The 20,827-nt window shown below is 47.5% G+C and overlaps 1 protein-coding gene across 1 annotated transcript in view; it reads left to right on the forward strand.

Annotated features, from left to right (window-relative positions):
• Nucleotides 1–6,148: 6,148 nt before the first annotated feature.
• gprc6a (G protein-coupled receptor, class C, group 6, member A) overlaps nucleotides 6,149–20,827 on the forward strand; it is a 20,376-nt gene continuing 5,697 nt past the window's right edge. Inside the window, exons 1-4 of the mRNA XM_067237416.1 lie at nucleotides 6,149–6,161; nucleotides 6,489–6,572; nucleotides 7,332–7,452; nucleotides 17,328–17,506. Of these exons, the coding sequence (XP_067093517.1) occupies nucleotides 6,149–6,161; nucleotides 6,489–6,572; nucleotides 7,332–7,452; nucleotides 17,328–17,506 (397 nt within the window). The remainder of the gene's footprint in view (nucleotides 6,162–6,488; nucleotides 6,573–7,331; nucleotides 7,453–17,327; nucleotides 17,507–20,827) is intronic.

Here is a 20,827-nt window from a genome sequence, read left to right on the forward strand (position 1 = left end):
CTCTCTCTCTCTCTCTCTCTCTCTCTCTCTCTCTCTCTCCCTGCAGCCTCCCTGCGCTGTTCCCTGGGTTTAGATGTCACTTCCTGTTGTTGTTTATGCTGATGTTGTAGTCCTGTGCTGAGGTGTTCTCACTGGAGGCCCAGGTGGTCTCCAGACACGCCCCCTCCAGGCTCCCGGCTCGGCTTGACTGCCTCCGGGGCGTGTGCGTTTGTGTATGTGTGTTTGTGTGTTTGTGTAAGTGTGTTTGTGCCCGTGTGTGTATTTACTCGAATGTGAGTATGCTCGTGTATGTGTTCATGTGTGTGGAGTGGACTGAATGGACTCAGCCTGCTCATTTGAATAGTAAATTAGCACCATCCACCAAACTGATGTGATTAAGGCTAGAGCTCATTGACAGGATGAGCCTGCCAGCCTCCCTCCTCCCCCCGCAAGCCACGGCATTGCTGTCACATGATTCGTCAGCCTGCGAAACGGGCCTGTCGTCAGGTGACCCAGCGCCCCCGTAATGAAAACGAACGAAGCGGGCCTCCACAGCGCGGCGGAAACAGTCGTCTCAGGAAGCCAATCTTCCTCTCATTCTTCGTCCGACACTTCTCCGGGGATTCTGTTAGGATCGACTGGTGTGGCGGGGCCGGGCCGGGCTGGGGGGGGAGGGGGGGGGGGCGGTCGGACAGGACTCAGGTCCTCCTCCATCCCCAGCTCAATCTCAGGAAGAGCCCAGAGCTACGGGAAGATTTCATCTTCATTCCGCTACTTTAGTCTGGATTAAAGCTTCCTGGCCTGAGTGATGGAGTCTGGGAGAGAAAGAGCGATCGAGAAGGGGAAAGAGAAAGTGAGAGAGACAGAGAAAAAGACAGAGAGAGCGGAGAAACAGAGACAGAGGGGGGGGGGGGGAGAGATAGAGAAGTGAGGGCGGGGTGAGGGGGGCAGGGGAGGTGAGGGGGGCAGGGAGGGAGGGTATGGGTGGGTGGTGGGGCGGTGAGGAGAGCGGGAGCTGCCAGATGATGATCCATCCTGACCCTAGTGGAAGCTGTCATGTTCTCCCTCTAGGTAATCTCTCTCTCACTCTATTTTGCATGAGAAAATGCTCCCCTGACAGCTGCAGATCAGATAAATTCTGCCTTTTTTTCATCCCCCCCATCCCCTTCTCCTTTCCCCCTAAACAAACAACAGTCTTCACTTTGAAGTTGTCTGTTTGTGTCAGTCAGGCTGCAGGCTAGCCCCTCTTTCATTCTGACTCTCTCCCTCTCCCTCTCTCTCTATCTCTCTCTTTCTGTCTCTCTCTCTTTCCCTCAAGCCTAATGCTGATCTGCTCATTCTCAGTGGCTGGTGTAAAAATGTGTACATGCGAGAGGGAGGGATGGAGATATATATATATAGAGAGAAAGAGAGATGGAGAGGCAGAGAGAGAGTCAGAGATGGAGGGAGGGAGAGAAGTAGTGACTGACTGACCTTGGGGTGTTTGTTTCATTTTGAAGGTTAATATCCAGTCAGTCATCTTGTCCTCAATGTTGCTGTACTGTAATTCATCACCCGGATAATCAAACACACACACACACACACACACACAGAACATTTCCAAATGTGGCGGAAGGAGGGGGGGGGGGGGTCATTGGGGGGTTCAGGATAGAGTTCAAGGTAAGGCAGCCTAAAAGGTCAGCATCACCTTTGGTTTGGCACCCAGAGAGGGGAGGGGGGAGCCCACCTGGTAGCTGTATTTAATCTGCATGCAATGTCAATCATAAGGATCAGAGTAAAAAGGATGAGAGAGGGGGAGAGGAGGAGAGCTGGCGGCGTAATTGGGATCTAAAGCAGGCTTGTTAATTAGCTTGATGTGAACCTGATGAACAGCTAGCAAAACACGAATAAACACACCTGTAATTACAACCAACACAGGACAGGAACCCTGTCTGTTCCTGATGTCTCTCTACCTGCCACCCACCCACCCTCTCTCTCTCTCTCTCTCTCTTTCACATCTCTCTTTCTCTCTCTCTCTCACATCTCTCTCTTTATCTTACTCTCTCTCCCCCCTCACACCCTCCCTGAGTTGGGTGGAGCCCAGTGGAGGCAGAGGCAGAGTCGGGCGGAGAGACAGAGACCGAGGCAGAGCATGCATATGGATGCTGTAGCGTGTGGGTGATGACAGGGGCTGACATTCAGGCAGCATCAAAGAGCCTCATCCCATCTCACAGGAAAAGGCGCAAATCCCCTCTGTTGGCTGGCCTCACAGCCTCGGCCTTCTCCGTCTCCCCCTCCCTTCCTTACCTCATTTGGCCTCAGCCCCAGACCCCAGCCCCAGCCTCTGTTGTAGTGCCTTAGAGAAGACAGGAGACACTTAGCTCATAAACCAGGAGTGTTGTGCATAATGTTCACGACAAAATATAGCATATCTTCACTCATATCTTGCTTACCTCTCTCCATTTCCTCTCCTGCTCTCCCTCTCTCCATCCGTCCCTCTCTCTATCTCTGTGTTATTGATCCAGAATGCTACGCGCTACCTGTAGTCATTAGCAGCAAAAGACAGAAAGAGAGAGAGAGAGAGAGAGAGAGAAAAGGAGGAGATGGAGCAAGAGATGAAATTGGCAGTGAACTCAGAAGGGGGGGGGGGGTGGAGATAAAAAGAGTAATGAAGGAAGCAGCCATGGAGGAAAGGAGGGGTGGATAGAGGGATGGAAGGAAGGAGGGAAAGAGGGAGGGGGGGTGGATCGAGGGAGGGGGGGGGGGGGGGGGGGGGTAAAGTGTTCCTTGTTGTTCGTTTAGCCTTGGATAAGTGGTCTGGGACCCCGCGACAGGTGAACCGTGGGCCCCCCCACAAGCCCAGAGGGAGGGCCCTGTGTGTGTGTGTGTGTGTGTGGACTGTAACAGAATTTCTCAGGTCCTCTGGGCCTTGGCGCAGAGCAGAGAATAAATGGTGGAGGTGGCAGGCCAGGACAGGAAAATCAATGCCTGCTTATACAGACATGACACACCAGCAGGCCCCTGCATCCTATGTGTGCCTGCGTGTGCGTGTGTGTGTTTCCTTCCTCTCTCTGGCAAGGATCTCTACCTTTTACCTCAGCTCTGGGGCCAGTAAATAACGTTCTGTCCGTCTCCCCCCCCCCCACACCCCTCCCCCCCTCCAGGAAGTTTGAGTGTGACCTGTGCGAGCGCTCCTTCAGTGAGAAGTGGGCGCTGAACAACCACATGAAGCTGCACACAGGAGACAAGCCCTACAAGTGTGCCTGGCCATCCTGCCACTACGCCTTCCTCACCCTGTCAGCCATGAAGGACCACTTTAGGACACACACAGGGTGAGAGACACACACACACGCACACTGGTGAGATACACACACACACACTTACACACTGAGGTTCCTTGAAACTCTTTCAGTCAGGGACAGTCAGCTTGACACAGTGAGTGAGTGCTTGTGGGAGAGCCCTCCATCTCTCACAATGGCCTGCTGTGTGTGTGTGTGTGGTGTGTGTGCTGGCCCCCCCGGAGAAGCTAAATGTTATTTTAAATGTGTTTTAACAGTGATGTAACACAGAGCTGCCTGCTCCGTAATTACAGCTTTTATTTTCATTTGTTTCCGAGACCATCAGTCGCCTTGACTACCGCTTGTCTGCCTGTCTGTCTGCCTGTCTGTCTGCCTGTCTGCTTTTCTGTCTGCCTTTCTGTCTGCCTTTCTGTCTGCCATTCTGTCTGTCTGTCTGTCTGTGTGTTTGCCATTCTGTCTGTCTGTCTGCCTATGTGTGTGTTTATGTATGTGTCACATACAGTACGGTAAACAGGTATTGTCTGTCTCCCTCCCTCCCGCTCTCTCTTTCTCTCCCCCCCACTTCATCTTTCTCTTCACCTCCCCTCCCTCCTTCCCTCCTCCCATCTCTGATGGGATTCATTGTTCCTCTGAGTTGTGTGTTATTTATGTTAATCACTCCACTCACAGTCCGTTGTCTGAATGGGGGGGTTGGGGGGGAGGGAGGAGGGGGAGGAGGAGGGGGCGTCAGTCGCCAGGGTCATTTGTAACGGTTGATGAACGAGCGTCCCAAATAAATAAATAAATCAGCAGCGTGCACCCCGCCCCGCTCCTCTCCCAGGATGCTTTGCAGCAAGCGGCCCGGTCCACGGCGACAGCCCCACAATTGATTTCCCCGTTGCTTCAGTTTGTCGCTTAATCTGGCGATATGCTGATAAATCTTCTCACTTTGTCAATTAATTTCCCTGAAAAATGAGGCCCAAAATGGCGAGCACATCAATACAGCGGCAGAGACCGTGTCACAAATTAAGCGGTAAAATTAATTACCCTCCCATCCGTTGCTGCTAAAACTCAACTAATGAGGGAGGCAATTATAGCTGCATGCACAGTCCTCTGGGGTTATTTAAAACACAGATATAGAAGTAGGCACACACAGACTGACACACACAAACACACACATACACACACACGCACAAATACACGTGCAAGAGAGTATATTTTCATTTCAAAGTTGTTGTTTTTTATTGTTGCAATGTGGAATGTTTTTGCTTGGTAGAATTGTGATGAGAGGGAGAAAGGGTCAAGCTTCTACAAAAATGGTCACAACTTCTAGAGGTTGAATATTGGGGCTGGGGCTGGGACTGAGGCTGGGGCTGAAGCTGGTGTTGGGGCTGGGGCTGAGGCTGGGGCTGGGGCTGAAGCTGGTGTTGGGGCTGAGGCTGGGGCTGGGACAGGGGGGCTGGGGCTGAAGCTGGTGTTGGGGCTGGGGCTGAGGCTAAGATCAGAGCAAATAGAAAAGACAGGTATGTACAGTATGCCTGGTGATGTGTGTGTTTGAGAGAGGCCTCTTTAGCGTGTCTGAACCTTTGGTGTTGACAGGGATGTGTCGACCCCCTCCCCATGTGGGCACACACATACAAACAAGCACACACACACACACACACACACATACAAAACATCTGAGTCCTGAGAGGCCCTCCCTATCGAACCACAGATGAAAAAAGCACAAATGTCATTTATCGGATGTGTTTCCTTCTGGAGAGTAATGGTGTTGGGGAGGTCGATGGTCCATGGATCCATCCTTGTTGGGAGGGGGCGTGGCAGAGGATGGAGTGTAGGGTGGGGAAGAAGAGAGGAGAGAGGGGCTGAGAGGAGAGGAGACGAGGAGAGGACGGCGAGGCTCGGAGAGAGGAGAGGACAGAAAGACAGCGCTGGTGTTTTTCCAGAAGGATCTGAGCCGAGCCCGACCGTCTCCCCTGTAGGCCAGGCCTCGGAGGAAGTCGTCTTTCCTGGCCAGGGGAAGTGAAGATGCCTTCTGCAGCGGCAGCGGCAGCAGCACACAGGAGATCTAGGATGAACCTCCTTTCTAAACGCTGCTACTCTGCTTTTCTAAGTGGCCCTGCTTTAGAAGGCTCCTCACACTCCAGTGGACCTGAAGGCCTGTTAGACTGCAGTTCTCTGGGTCTCCAAGGCCTACGAGAGGGGGAGGGGGGGGGGGGGAGGAGGGGGAGGAGGAGGAAGAGGGGGGGGGGGGGGTGAGGAGGAGGGGGGAGGAAGGTGTCTGGCAGAGAAGCTACAGCACACCTCAGCCCTGGTGGAGGCAGCCGTCTCGCTGGGTTACCTCTTTCAGGGTTTTCGATGAGCTGTTGGTGTGCGTGTGTGTGTGTCTGTGTGTGTGTGTCTGTGTGTGTGCGTGTCCTGGGGCAGGCACAGCACTGTACCCTAATCAAAGTTGTCCCCTGCTGTGTAAAGCCGGGGTCATTAACATGCAGGGCAACAGGCACCAAGCCAGCATCATGTTTGTATGTGTGCGTGTGTGTGTGAGAGAGAGAGAGAGAGAGAGAGAGAAGAGAGAGAGAGAGAGAGAGAGAGAGAGAGAGAGAGAGAGAGAGAGAGAGAGAGAGAGAGAGAGAGAGAGAGAGACAGAGAGAGACAGAGAAATAGATGTGAGGAACTGGAGACAGAGTTAACACACACACACAGAAGGAGAGAGAAATAACAGAACTTGCACGAGATGGGCAGAAACAGGGAGGTTGGAGAAAGAGAGAGAGCGAGGAAGGAGAGAGAGCGAGGAAGGAGAGAGACAGAAGGAGTGGTTCTCTCCAGAGTGTTGGGGCCCAGTCCCATCTGGAAGACATCGGTTTGAAATGGAGTTGTACAAAGCCATCCCATTGATAATAAAGCTAATTTTTATGGCTTTGACAAGTATGTAATTATGTTCAGCGGTGCTTTTCAGATTTTATCACAGTCAATAAACCACCGTGGCAATTCCAGCGGCTCCTATGACATATATACACGGATCCACGTGATTGGAGGAATTAGTTAGTGGCTAGGGTGCTCTGATGGATATAGACTAGCCATGTGTGACTCCTCCATTCCTCTCTCTCTCTCTCTTTCTCATCTGTTAACTAACCATCCTTCTCTTCCCTTCTTTGCCTCTCTCTCTCTCTCTCTCTCTCTCTCTCTCTCTCTCTCTCTCTCTCTCTCTCTGTCTCTCTGTCTCTCTGTCTCTCTGTCTCTCTCTCTTCTCAGGAGAGAAGTCCTTTCTGTGTGACCTCTGTGGTTTTGCAGGTGGAACAAGACACGCTCTCACCAAGCACCGCCGCCAACACACAGGTGAGTGAGTGTGTGTGTGTGTATCTGTCTGTGTTTGTGTGTGAAAGAGATCTTTCAACACACACTCACACACACATACGGTGTATTAATGGGTGTTGTTAATCTCACATATTGACACTGACTGACACGTCTTAATCTGCATACTGTAGCTTCTCTCTCTGTGTCCCACACGCACACACACACACACACACACACACACACACACACACACACACACACACACACACACACACACACACACACACATGCCTGCTGGTGATAGACATGTGTAGCAGCATGGATGAGTGAATCTGAGCTGTTTAATTTGGTTTATCATCTCACCGTGTCATCCCGTCACTTAGGAAGAGAACCTTTTTTCAGAATTGCCGTCAGTTACGAACGCTCTGTGGAAACGGCTGTATGGCCGTCTCCTGGGCTGCCAGCCCCTCGCCGTGCCTCAGATTCACCCACTTCTTCCCTTTGAACCTCACAGTGGGCTGCTGTGACAGCAGATGCGCCCATCTGACCTGGGTTCCACTGAGCGGCCTGTGGCTAGCTTTGACAGAGAGGATGGTTTGCAGTGTGACCACAGCTCTCCGTTTCTTACCCTCTCTCTTTGTCTCTTTCTTTCACTCGCTCGCTCCCCTCTTTCTCTCTTCCTTTCTCGCTCGCCCTCTCTTTGCTCTCTCGACTCTTTTTCTCGCCGTCTCTCTCTCTCTTACTCTTCCTTTCTCCCTCTCTCTTTTCTCTCTCTGTCTCTCTCCCTCCCTCCCTCTCCAGGAGAGAGACCGTTCAGGTGTCAGCTGTGCAGCTTTGCCTCCACCACCCAGTCCCACCTGACCAGACACAACCGCGTCCACACTGGGGAGAAACCCTACCGCTGCCCCTGGTGCGACTACAGGTACTGGATCCCAACCTCAACCTCCCAGCCCTACCTCTACTCGACCACAACCTCTACCCGACCACATTGCCTACCCTACCACAACCCTACCTCTATCCTACCATAATCTTACCTCTACCCTACCACAGCTTTGACCTTACCGTGATGCAACCACAACCCTACCTAATCTTTACCACAACCCTCCCTCTTCACCTCTACCCTACCACAACCCTACCTCTATCCTACCACAACATCTTTCCTACTGTCTACCTCAGCCTTAATACAACCTTGGTACAACCTTACTACTGTGCAACCCTATCCCTGCCCCTGGTAAGACTGCAGGTGCTGTAGGGTGTGTGTGTGAATGTATGAGTGTGTGTGTGTGTGTGTGTGTGGAGGGGGGTGCGGATCAAATACAGGTCTAATCTTCCCAGACCTCCATCATATCACTCTGCCATCATTATAATCAGCCATCCAGGCACACACACACACACACACACACACACACACACACATGCCCAGAGACCCTGTCAATGTGTCTGCCAGGTCCCTGCCATTAAAAAAACCATCACAGACATCAGTAATTACACAGGAAATTGTCAGTGAAATTGAAAAAGTTTGGCTCGGCGTTACACCTCTCCATCTCTCCATCCTCCTGCTCATCCTCTTCTTCCTCCTCAGGTGAGGCAGAGGGCTGAGGGTAGGAGTGGTTACTTCATTACCCTTTCTGTCTGTCTGTCTGTCTCTCTGTCGGCATTTCTGTGTGTCTGTCTGGTTCATTCTAGAGGCTATGAGGAATATCTTGACTTCCGGCACGCAGGTCGTGGAATCTTTGTGGCGGGAATAGTGAAACTGCTGGAGATCGGAGCGGGGTAGAGGAGAGGGGGATGGGGGGGGGGGGGGGGCATGGGGACAGGGGGGGGGGGGGAGATGGGTAGCAGCACAGCGTGGGTGGTCTCTGGCTGTGACACCTGCTGACTGCTAAAGTTGTTTTAATATGACAATTATAGTATTAGCATATCTGAGGGACCCCCCCCCCCCACACCTCTGCAACACCCCCCCCCACCCCCAGGAATATCCACCCGCGCTCTCCTCTGAGAACCTCTCGGCTCCGCAGGAATCCGTCTCTTTATTCCCTCTGTAAAATCAGTTAATTTGAAATATATTCTGTTTTTGTTCTAAGATAATTGGTGTTATTATTCTGCAGCCTGAGACTACATCATTGGGTGTGCTCAAGCCTTCGGCGAGAGCACAACCTTTGTTCTCTCACATATATATTTGGGTGTGCTCAAGCCTTCGGCGAGAGCACAACCTTTGTTCTCTCACATATATATTATTATTATTATTTTTATTTTTATTTCTTTTTGCCCCCCTAAAACTCAGTAAATACTTGGCCTACATAAACAACGTAGGTGTCAAAAGTTTCGTCTTGGTAGCGATTGAGTTGCTTCTATTGGAATTTACGTTCCGTTGCATGGTTTAAGCTTAAATTAAGTTTTTGTGGCGAAAAGTGAAGCTAACGGTGGCTAATTTGCTAGCCACAGTCACTGACGTTACTAACGTCACTGCGTCACTAACGTCACGAAAACACGCGTGACTACCTTTGCCAGAACATTCGTTTAGCATCTGTTAACTTGGGGGATAGCTAGGCTAACTATAGCTTTACTGCAAGGCAGCTGCAGAAACGCCACAAGAAAAGAGGCCAGGGTGATAACTATTTACTCATTTTACTTTGTGATATGACACACAATTGTGATGTGTAATGTACAATATAAGCTGATATTATTAAGGAAGTACATCTACTTTCGGAAACAGTAGTCTACTATTTCACTGAAGTATTAGCATCATGACATTAGCCTGTGTTTCCCGGGCAACACATACTACAGTGGTCTATGATGTAGCGTTATCTGTTTTCAATCGTTAAAATAAACATTCCTCACATATACATTTTCGTTGTAGGATTTATTCTGACATTAGAAAACAATTTGTTGGTGAAATTACCATTACCTGTGGTTTCAAACCAGTGTAGCTCACTGCAACGCTGTAGCTTACGCGAGACACACTACAAAAACATCTAGCTACACAGTACACAGCTGTTTAGGAAGTCAAACGGCGACAGAAAATGTTCGGCACTCCCCTTACTTAAATCAAAAGTCTATCTAACTAATAACCTGAACTTCATTGCCACAGCCTAAACGTTGTCAATCTGTTCATGAAAATAATTAATTTCAGCCTAAACCGTACAACGGAACGTTTAATCGAATTCAACCAACGCAATCGCTATCAAGACGAACACAGCAGTAGTCTAGTACTGTACTGTAGTAGTAGAATTTACCGGGGCAGCTTCTCCACACAGGGCTATATCGCATTTTGAGTTGTTACTGACAATGATCGCTACCAGTGAGCTTTTTATGAATGAGCTATTTTCCACTAAATAAATGTCAAGCTTATTTACGTTTTTGGGGGCATATTTTCAGTTAGCAGATGGTACTGTTTGAATCGCGATTCTATCTTCTGCCGGTAAAGTCGTAGAATAATCTTCAAAGGGGGTTCTTTATTAATGAATGAATGCAATATGAGTAGGCTAAATGCCTGAAAATATCACGAGAAGGGGACAACTTAAAAGGACGTTTAAGTCATAGAGATTAGGTCCATTTGTACACCGGTCTGCCAAATGTATTCGTTTTTGATTCAGCCTGTCAGCTGCCTCTTGCAGGGGAAATGAGAAGACATCATATTTCATTCTACACTTCACTCGTATTTTGAGTTGTAAATGAGCAGCAAAAAAAAGATGCTTTTAAATCTATGTAATCTTTATAAATAATAAGTAGGCCCGATGCATTTTTATATAAAATATACAGACCCCTGTGCAACCGACGCAAGCAAGCACACCCCTACAATTTCCCCAGAAATTGTATCCTCTCTAGTATTATTGGGTGTGCTCAAGCCTTCGGCGAGAGCACAACCTTTGTTCTCTCACATATATATTATTATTATTATTATTTTTATTTTTATTTCTTTTTGCCCCCCTAAAACTCAGTAAATACTTGGCCTACATAGACAACGTAGGTGTCAAAAGTTTCGTCTTGGTAGCGATTGAGTTGCTTCTATTGGAATTTACGTTCCGTTGCATGGTTTAAGCGTAAGTTAAGTTTTTGTGGCGAAAAGTGAAGCTAACGGTGGCTAATTTGCTAGCCACAGTCACTGACGTTACTAACGTCACTGCGTCACTAACGTCACGAAAACACGCGTGACTACCTTTGCCAGAACATTCGTTTCACATCTGTTAACTTGGGGGATAGCTAGGCTAACTATAGCTTTACTGCAAGGCAGCTGCAGAAACGCCACAAGAAAAGAGGCCAGGGTGATAACTATTTACTCATTTTACTTTGTGATATGACACACCAATTGTGATGTGTAATGTACAATATAAGCTGATATTATTAAGGAAGTACATCTACTTTCGGAAACAGTAGTCTACTATTTCACTGAAGTATTAGCATCATGACATTAGCCTGTTTCCCGGGCAACACATACTACAGTGGTCTATGATGTAGCGTTATCTGTTTTCAATCGTTAAAATAAACATTCCTCACATATACATTTTCGTTGTAGGATTTATTCTGACATTAGAAAACGATTTGTTGGTGAAATTACCATTACCTGTGGTTTCAAACCAGTGTAGCTCACTGCAACGCTGTAGCTTACGCGAGACCACACACACATCTAGCTACAGTACACAGCTGTTTAGGAAGTCAAACGGCGACAGAAAATGTTCCGCACTCCCCTTACTTAAATCAAAAGTCTATCTAACTACTAACCTGAACTTCATTGCCACAGCCTAAACGTTGTCAATCTGTTCATGAAAATAATTAATTTCAGCCTAAACCGTACAACGGAACGTTAAATCCAATTCAACCAACGCAATCGCTACCAAGACGAACACAGCAGTAGTCTAGTACTGTACCGTAGTAGTACAATTTACCGGGGCAGCTTCTCAACACAGGGCTATATCGCATTTTGCGTTGTTACTGACAATGATCGCTACCAGTGAGCTTTTTATGAATGAGCAATTTTCCACTAAATAAATGTCAAGCTTATTTACGTTTTGGGGGGCATATTTTCAGTTAGCAGATGGTACCGTTTGAATTGCGATTCCATCTTCTACTGCCGGGTAACGTCGTAGAATAATCTTCAAAGGGGTTGTTTATTCATGAATGAATGCAATATGAGTAGGCTAAATGCCTGAAAATATCATGAGAAGAGAAAAACTTTAAATGACGTTTAAATCATAGAGATTAGGTCAATTTTTACACCGGTCTGCAATAATGTCACGAAAACACGTGACTACCTTTGGCAGAACATTCGTTTCGCATCTGTTAACTTGGGGGATAGCTAGGCTAACTATAGCTTTACTGCAAGGCAGCTGCAGAAACGCCACAAGCAAAGAGGCCAGGGTGATAAATATTTACTCATTTTACTTTGTGATATGACACACAATTGTGATGTGTAATGTACAATATAAGCTGATATTATTAAGGAAGTACATCTACTTTCGGAAACAGTAGTCTACTATTTCACTGACATATTAGCATCATGACATTAGCCTGTGTTGCCCGGGCAACACATACTACAGTGGTCTATGATGTATCTGTTTTCAATCGTTAAAATAAACATTCCTCACATATACATTTTCGTTGTAGGATTTATTCTGACATTAGTAAACGATTTGTTGGTGAAATTACCATTACCTGTGGTTTCAAACCAGTGTAGCTCACTGCAACGCTGTAGCCTACTGTACCCGAGACACTAGTGTGAGTAGCTAACAACAACTCCTCAGCTGTTTAAGTCAAACGGCAACAGAACATGTTCGGCACTCCCCTTACTCAAAAGTCTTTCAGTAGGGAAACTATCTGACTACTAACCTGAACTTCATTGCCACAGCCTAAACTTTGTCAATCTGTTCATGAAAATAATTAATTTCAGCCTAAACCGTACAACGGAACGTTTAATCGAATTCAACCAACGCAATCGCTATCAAGACGAACACAGCAGTAGTCTAGTACTGTACTGTAGTAGTAGAATTTACCGGGGCAGCTTCTCCACACAGGGCTATATCGCATTTTGAGTTGTTACTGACAATGATCGCTACCAGTGAGCTTTTTATGAATGAGCTATTTTCCACTAAATAAATGTCAAGCTTATTTACGTTTTTGGGGGCATATTTTCAGTTAGCAGATGGTACTGTTTGAATCGCGATTCTATCTTCTGCCGGTAAAGTCGTAGAATAATCTTCAAAGGGGGTTCTTTATTAATGAATGAATGCAATATGAGTAGGCTAAATGCCTGAAAATATCACGAGAAGGGACAACTTAAAAGGACGTTTAAGTCATAGAGATTAGGTCCATTTGTACACCGGTCTGCCAAATGTATTCGTTTTGATTCAGCCTGTCAGCTGCCTCTTGCAGGGGAAATGAGAAGACATCATATTTCATTCTACACTTCACTCGTATTTTGAGTTGTAAATGAGCAGCAAAAAAAAGATGCTTTTAAATCTATGTAATCTTTATAAATAATAAGTAGGCCCGATGCATTTTTATATAAAATATACAGACCCCTGTGCAACCGACGCAAGCAAGCACACCCTACAATTTCCCCAGAAATTGTATCCTCTCTAGTTATTATTATTATTTTTATTTCTTTTTGCCCCCCTAAAACTCAGTAAATACTTGGCCTACATAGACAACGTAGGTGTCAAAAGTTTCGTCTTGGTAGCGATTGAGTTGCTTCTATTGGAATTTACGTTCCGTTGCATGGTTTAAGCTTAAATTAAGTTTTTGTGGCGAAAAGTGAAGCTAACGGTGGCTAATTTGCTAGCCACAGTCACTGACGTTACTAACGTCACTGCGTCACTAACGTCACGAAAACACGCGTGACTACCTTTGCCAGAACATTCGTTTAGCATCTGTTAACTTGGGGGATAGCTAGGCTAACTATAACTTTACTGCAAGGCAGCTGCAGAAACGCCACAAGAAAAGAGGCCAGGGTGATAACTATTTACTCATTTTACTTTGTGATATGACACACAATTGTGATGTGTAATGTACAATATAAGCTGATATTATTAAGGAAGTACATCTACTTTCGGAAACAGTAGTCTACTATTTCACTGAAGTATTAGCATCATGACATTAGCCTGTGTTTCCCGGGCAACACATACTACAGTGGTCTATGATGTAGCGTTATCTGTTTTCAATCGTTAAAATAAACATTCCTCACATATACATTTTCGTTGTAGGATTTATTCTGACATTAGAAAACGATTTGTTGGTGAAATTACCATTACCTGTGGTTTCAAACCAGTGTAGCTCACTGCAACGCTGTAGCTTACGCGAGACACACTACAAAAACATCTAGCTACAGTACACAGCTGTTTAGGAAGTCAAACGGCGACAGAAAATGTTCGGCACTCCCCTTACTTAAATCAAAAGTCTATCTAACTACTAACCTGAACTTCATTGCCACAGCCTAAACGTTGTCAATCTGTTCATGAAAATAATTAATTTCAGCCTAAACCGTACAACGGAACGTTAAATCCAATTCAACCAACGCAATCGCTACCAAGACGAACACAGCAGTAGCCTAGTACTGTACCGTAGTAGTACAATTTACCGGGGCAGCTTCTCAACACAGGGCTATATCGCATTTTGCGTTGTTACTGACAATGATCGCTACCAGTGAGCTTTTTATGAATGAGCAATTTTCCACTAAATAAATGTCAAGCTTATTTACGTTTTGGGGGGCATATTTTCAGTTAGCAGATGGTACCGTTTGAATTGCGATTCCATCTTCTACTGCCGGGTAACGTCGTAGAATAATCTTCAAAGGGGTTGTTTATTCATGAATGAATGCAATATGAGTAGGCTAAATGCCTGAAAATATCATGAGAAGAGAAAAACTTAAAATTACGTTTAAATCATAGAGATTAGGTAAATTTTTACACCGGTCTGCAATAATGTCACGAAAACACGCGTGACTACCTTTGGCAGAACATTCGTTTCGCATCTGTTAACTTGGGGGATAGCTAGGCTAACTATAGCTTTACTGCAAGGCAGCTGCAGAAACGCCACAAACAAAGAGGCCAGGGTGATACATATTTACTCATTTTACTTTGTGATATGACAAACAATTGTGATGTGTAATGTACAATATAAGCTGATATTATTAAGGAAGTACATCTACTTTCGGAAACAGTAGTCTACTATTTCACTGACATATTAGCATCATGACATTAGCCTGCGTTGCCCGGGCAACACATACTACAGTGGTCTATGATGTATCTGTTTTCAATCGTTAAAATAAACATTCCTCACATATACATTTTCGTTGTAGGATTTATTCTGACATTAGTAAACGATTTGTTGGTGAAATTACCATTACCTGTGGTTTCAAACCAGTGTAGCTCACTGCAACGCTGTAGCCTACTGTACCCGAGAAACTAGTGTGAGTAGCTAACAACAACTCCTCAGCTGTTTAAGTCAAACGGCAACAGAACATGTTCGGCACTCCCCTTACTCAAAAGTCTTTCAGTAGGGAAACTATCTGACTACTAACCTGAACTTCATTGCCACAGCCTAAACTTTGTCAATCTGTTCATGAAAATAATTAATTTCAGCCTAAACCGTACAACGGAACGTTTAATCGAATTCAACCAACGCAATCGCTATCAAGACGAACACAGCAGTAGTCTAGTACAGTACTGTACTGTAGTAGTAGAATTTACCGGGGCAGCTTCTCCACACAGGGCTATATCGCATTTTGAGTTGTTACTGACAATGATCGCTACCAGTGAGCTTTTATGAATGAGCTATTTTCCACTAAATAAATGTCAAGCTTATTTACGTTTTTGGGGGCATATTTTCAGTTAGCAGATGGTACTGTTTGAATCGCGATTCTATCTTCTGCCGGTAAAGTCGTAGAATAATCTTCAAAGGGGGTTCTTTATTAATGAATGAATGCAATATGAGTAGGCTAAATGCCTGAAAATATCACGAGAAGGAACAACTTAAAAGGACGTTTAAGTCATAGAGATTAGGTCCATTTGTACACCGGTCTGCCAAATGTATTCGTTTTGATTCAGCCTGTCAGCTGCCTCTTGCAGGGGAAATGAGAAGACATCATATTTCATTCTACACTTCACTCGTATTTTGAGTTGTAAATGAGCAGCAAAAAAAAGATGCTTTTAAATCTATGTAATCTTTATAAATAATAAGTAGGCCCGATGCATTTTTATATAAAATATACAGACCCCTGTGCAACCGACGCAAGCAAGCACACCCTACAATTTCCCCAGAAATTGTATCCTCTCTAGTTGTCTTTGTCAGAACAGTTTCACCCATAGTAGTAAGAGTCAGGCAAGGAGCCAGGCTATGAGCCAGGCTAGGAGTCAGGCTAGGAGTCAGGCTATGAGCCAGGCTAGGAGTCAGGCTAGGAGCCAGGCTAGGAGCCAGGCTAGGAGTCAAGCTAGGAGTCAGGCTAGGAGCCAGGCTAGGAGCCAGGCTAGGAGTCAGGCTAGGAGTCAGGCTATGAGCCAGGCTAAGATCCAGGCTAGAGTCAGGCTAGGAGTCAGGCTAAGATCGTGGCTAGGAGTCAGGCTAGGAGTCAGGCTAGGAGTCAGGCTATGAGCCAGGCTAGGAGCCAGGCTAGGAGTCAGGCTAGGAGTCAGGCTAGGAGCCAGGCTAGGAGTCAGGCTAGGAGTCAGGCTAGGAGTCAGGCTAGGAGCCAGGCTAGGAGTCAGGCTAGGAGCCAGGCTAGGAGCCAGGCTAGGAGCCAGGCTAGGAGTCAGGCTAGGAGCCAGGCTAGGAGTCAGGCTAGGAGTCAGGCTAGGAGTCAGGCTAGGATGATGGAGGGGGAGGTGTCTCAGCTGCAGAGGGGACAGATCCTGCTCTGGTGTGAGCTATGGAGGCTGCAGGCTTCACGGTCCGGCCCAGATGATAAGAGAGAGTAATAGGGTATTATACTGTCCCAGCGTGTCACACCCAGACCAGGCACCAGGAGAACATCCATCACCTCTGATGCTGCGTGCGTGTGTGTACGAAAGCACACCCTAGACGACGAGATGTTTATATGATGCAAGGTGTGTGTGTGTCAGGGGGGTGGTGGGCTGTGTGTGTGTTATGTATTTGTTTGTTTTTTTGTCCTCCTGTGTGTGTGTCCGTGTGTGTGGGTTTCTATATGACCTGGGACCAGGTCAGGCAGCACCATCAATCAGACGACTATGTGTGACTCCCGGACTGACATCATTACACCCCTGCATCTAGCCATGTTACAGACCTGCAGTATAGACCTGCATTGTTCAAGACCTGCAGTATAGACCTGCAGTATTAAATACCTCCAGTATAGACCTGCAGTATTCAAGACCTGCAGTATACACTGCAGTATTAAATACCTCCAGTATAGACCTGCAGTATTCAAGACCTGCAGTATACACCTGCAAGATTAGACTTGCATAATAGACCAGCATAATAGGCCTGCAGTAATACACAGACCCGCCGAATCGGAGACCTGCAGTGTTATAGACCTGCAATATAGACTTGCAGTGTTATAGACCTGTTGTATTAAAGACCTGCAGTGTTATATTGGTCTACAAATACATGCATTATGCATCTTCTGTATTTATTACAAGTTAATTCTGCGTCATCACAGCTAATTCAAAACGTACAGGGTGGAGCACACGTTCTCCACCGGTTTGGGATTTGGCTTCAAGCCTTTTCTTATCATCAAATCAATCAAAATCACCCCGGTGCCTCAAAACTGGGTCAGAGACTGAGAGATGTAAGTCTCATGCATCTAAAGTTGTTGATGTGAGCGCCTGGCTTCTGCCCTTCTGCTCTCAGGTCCAACTGTGCTGAGAACATCCGCAAGCACATCCTGCACACAGGGAAGCACGAGGGCGTCAAGATGTACAACTGTCCCAAGTGTGAGCACGCCACTAACTCTCCCATGGACTTCCGGAACCATCTGAAGGAGAACCACACCGACATCGAGAACCCAGACCTGGCCTACCTGCACGCAGGTGGACGCGCGTACACACACACACACACACACACACACTGCGAGGAGGTCCGCTTTCTTTTGTGTGTTTTTGGGGGTTCTACTGCATGTGTTGGGTGTAAACCCAGCAGATGACCCTGTCAGTCACATTGTCTGCTATGTGTGTGTGTGTGTCTGTCCTTGAATGCCAAAATCAAATTGAGCGAAAGTGTGTGTGTGTCCTTCTGAGCATCAGGAAGGACAGGCATTATCCTGTTCCCAGTCTGACCTCTACCTCAGGAATGGAGTGATGGTTGAAGGAGAGGAGGAGTGGGGGGATACCCTCTGTCGCCCCCCCCTCTCATCCTCTCACCCTGCTCTCTGCTCCACTCTCCTTTCACCCAGCACACTCCCCCTCACCCGCTCACCCCCGACCCTCCTGCTCACCCCTACACTCTCCCTCACACCCCTCTCACCATCCTTCCCTCCCGCTCACCCCCACACCCACCCTCCCCCTCTCACACTCTCCCTCACCCCCTCCCACTCTCCCTCGCCCCCTACACTTTCTCCGACCCCCCCTCACCCCTCCCACCCTCTCCCTCAGCTTGTCGCCCCTCACCAGGTCGGTCTGGTTCGGGGAGCTTCTGTGAGTTCTCTGCGTTTCAACAAACGATCAGCGTTTCATCTAAGCACTGCGGACAGAACAAGAGCAAGCCAAAGAAAGCGAGAGCGATAGATGAAGACGAGAGAGCCAAAGAAAGCGAGAGCGATAGATGAAGACGAGAGATGTTGAATTAACCTGCTTGTGATTGCTCCCCGTCTCCGTGGCGATGGGGTCTGGCAGCGAGAGGCAAATCGTCTGTGATGGCCCTTCCTGCTGTCCTCCCTTTGAACGACACTGATCAAACGACGCCTCTGCCCGGTTCCCCTCTCTCTATCTCTCTCCCTCTCTCTCTCCCCTCTCTCGCCTCTCTCTCTCTCTTTCTCCTCTACCGCTCTCTCTTTCTTTCTTTCTCTGTCTCCTTCCTCCCCATGTACCCATTCATCTCTCCCTCTCCCTCTCTTCATTTCTCCTCTCCCTCTCTCCACCACTCTCCCCGTTGCGGCCTTCTCACAGCCTTGCGCTCCAGATTGATTGACCAACCTGGTCGTGTCTCCTCTCTGCCGCCCCCCCCCCCACCTCTTTATTCAACGTTGCACTTTGAATTAAAGCCCTTCTCATGATGAAAGGATAGGTCCTCAGCTGACTGAGGAAAAGGGGAGGAGGGGGAGAGAGGGAGGTAGGATAGAGGGAATTAGGCCTCACTGTCTGATAGAAGAGGAGGATGCTGATTAGAATTTGACGAGGAGAGAGAGAGAGAGAGAGAGAGAGAGAGAGAGAGAGAGAGAGAGAGAGAGAGAGAGAGAGAGAGAGAGGAGAGAGAGAGAGAGAGAGGGGCAAAAAGCCAAGACAATGCATGCAAAGGTAGATAGGGAGAATGTTGCTGTTGTGACCCATTTTAATCGGATGATAATGACAATTGTCTTCCTGCTGAGATGTGAGGAGAGATAAGCTGAGAGGAGGTGTTCCCCAGTCACAGGACTACAGGTACCAGAGAAGGAGAGAGAGAGAGAGAGAGAGAGAGAGAGAGAGAGAGAGAGAGAGAGAGAGAGAGAGAGAGAGAGAGAGAGAGAGAGAGAGAGAGAGAGAGGGGGGGGGGGGGGAGGGGGAGGGGGAAGGGGGAAAGGGGAAGGAAGGGGGAGAGGGAGAGAGACAGAAAAGACTGCAAGAAAGAAGAAGTGAGGCAGAAAGAAAGAGCGAGTGAATGCAGGGACAACTGATAACTTGTTCACTTGTGGTACTGTACTGTGGAACACTCGCATTCAGACATGTTTCTTAAGATTTCTTTTTGAATGTTATAGTTCTTGTTTGATTTCTTCTGTGCCTTCAGCAAGGTCATCTCTGGTTGGAGGGATATTGGAGTATATAACAGCACACACTCAATACACACACACACACACTCATACAAACGCACACACACACTCTCACACACACATTGGCAAACACACACACACACACAAGCACACACAGTGTAATGTGATGCTCCCTGGCATAGTTAGTTGTCATTATTTCACATTTTAATTGTAAAATATCTTCTGCAGCTTTGGACAAAGGTTATAATTGTGGTTCTTGAGGCCGCAGCCATCACATTTTGCATAATCAGATTGTATGTTTGTGTGCGTGCGTTGTGTGTGTGCGCTGCTCAGTGACTGGCTCACACACCTCTCCGAGGTATTGTTTGTGCTCGTGGCAGATGTTTTGTTCCAACCAGAAGAAGATGCATGTGTAACCTGCAGGCCAGTGGGTGGTCTGCTCTCTAAAACATGATCCTCTCACACCAACGCCACCACAGGGCTAAACTGCTTAGCATGGTTAGCCACTGTTATAGGACTGTGTAAAGAATGTTTACTCTAATTGCTTTCACTTTAGTTCTATATTTCTTTCCCTGCTTTCCCTCCCTCCCTCCGCCGCTCTCCTCCTCCTTTCCACCCTCCCAACGTCTCTCTCTTCCCCCCTCTCCCCCATCTCTCTCCTCCCTCTTCCCCTCTCTCCGCCATCTCTCCTCTTCCTCTTCCCCCTCTCCCCCATCTCTCTCCTCCTCCTCTTCCCCTCTCCCCCCATCTCTCTCTCCTCATCCTCTTCCCCCTCTCCCCCATCTCTCTCCTCTCCTCCTCCTCTCCCCCCCTCTCCTACTTTGTCACATCGTCTTTGTTTCGTTGTGTGTTTCTCTCGGTGTGTGTGAGCGAGTGTGGGAGCTGGAGACCGATACAGAGAAGGAGCGGAAGGGGGAGGGGGGAGGAAACGGAGAGGGTGCGGGAAAAGAGAGAGAGTGTGTGTGTGTGTGTGTGTGCGTGTGTGTGTGCGTGTCCTCCATGTGATGGTGACAGTGTGCTGATTGGTAACGTGTTCAGACAACAACACAGGTTGGGACAGCATCTGCTACCTGAGACCTGAGAGTGTCGTTACCTGGAGCCACACTTCCCTCACACCAACACCTGGGCGGCTTCTAACCGTCATCATCAGGACTTCCTCCCACGCGCTCTCTCTCTCTCTCTCTCTCTCTCTCTCTCTCTCTCCTCTCTCTCTCTCTCTCTCTCTCTCTCTCTCTCTTGCTCTCTCGCTTTCTTTCTCGCTCTCTCTTGCTCGCTCTCTCACTGTTTTCTCTCTCTTTCCATTCCTCTCCCTCTCTCTCCTCGTCTCTGTGTCTCTGTTTTTCTCCCTCTGTACCTCTCTCTCCCTCCTCTCTCTCTCTCTCTCTTTCTTCCTCCCTCTCTATCTCTGTGCGTGCCCGTTGACACAAAACACCCTGTCATTGCTTGGTCC

The sequence above is a fragment of the Osmerus mordax genome, chromosome 6 (genome assembly GCF_038355195.1).
Source record: "Osmerus mordax isolate fOsmMor3 chromosome 6, fOsmMor3.pri, whole genome shotgun sequence".
Lineage (NCBI taxonomy): Eukaryota > Metazoa > Chordata > Actinopteri > Osmeriformes > Osmeridae > Osmerus > Osmerus mordax.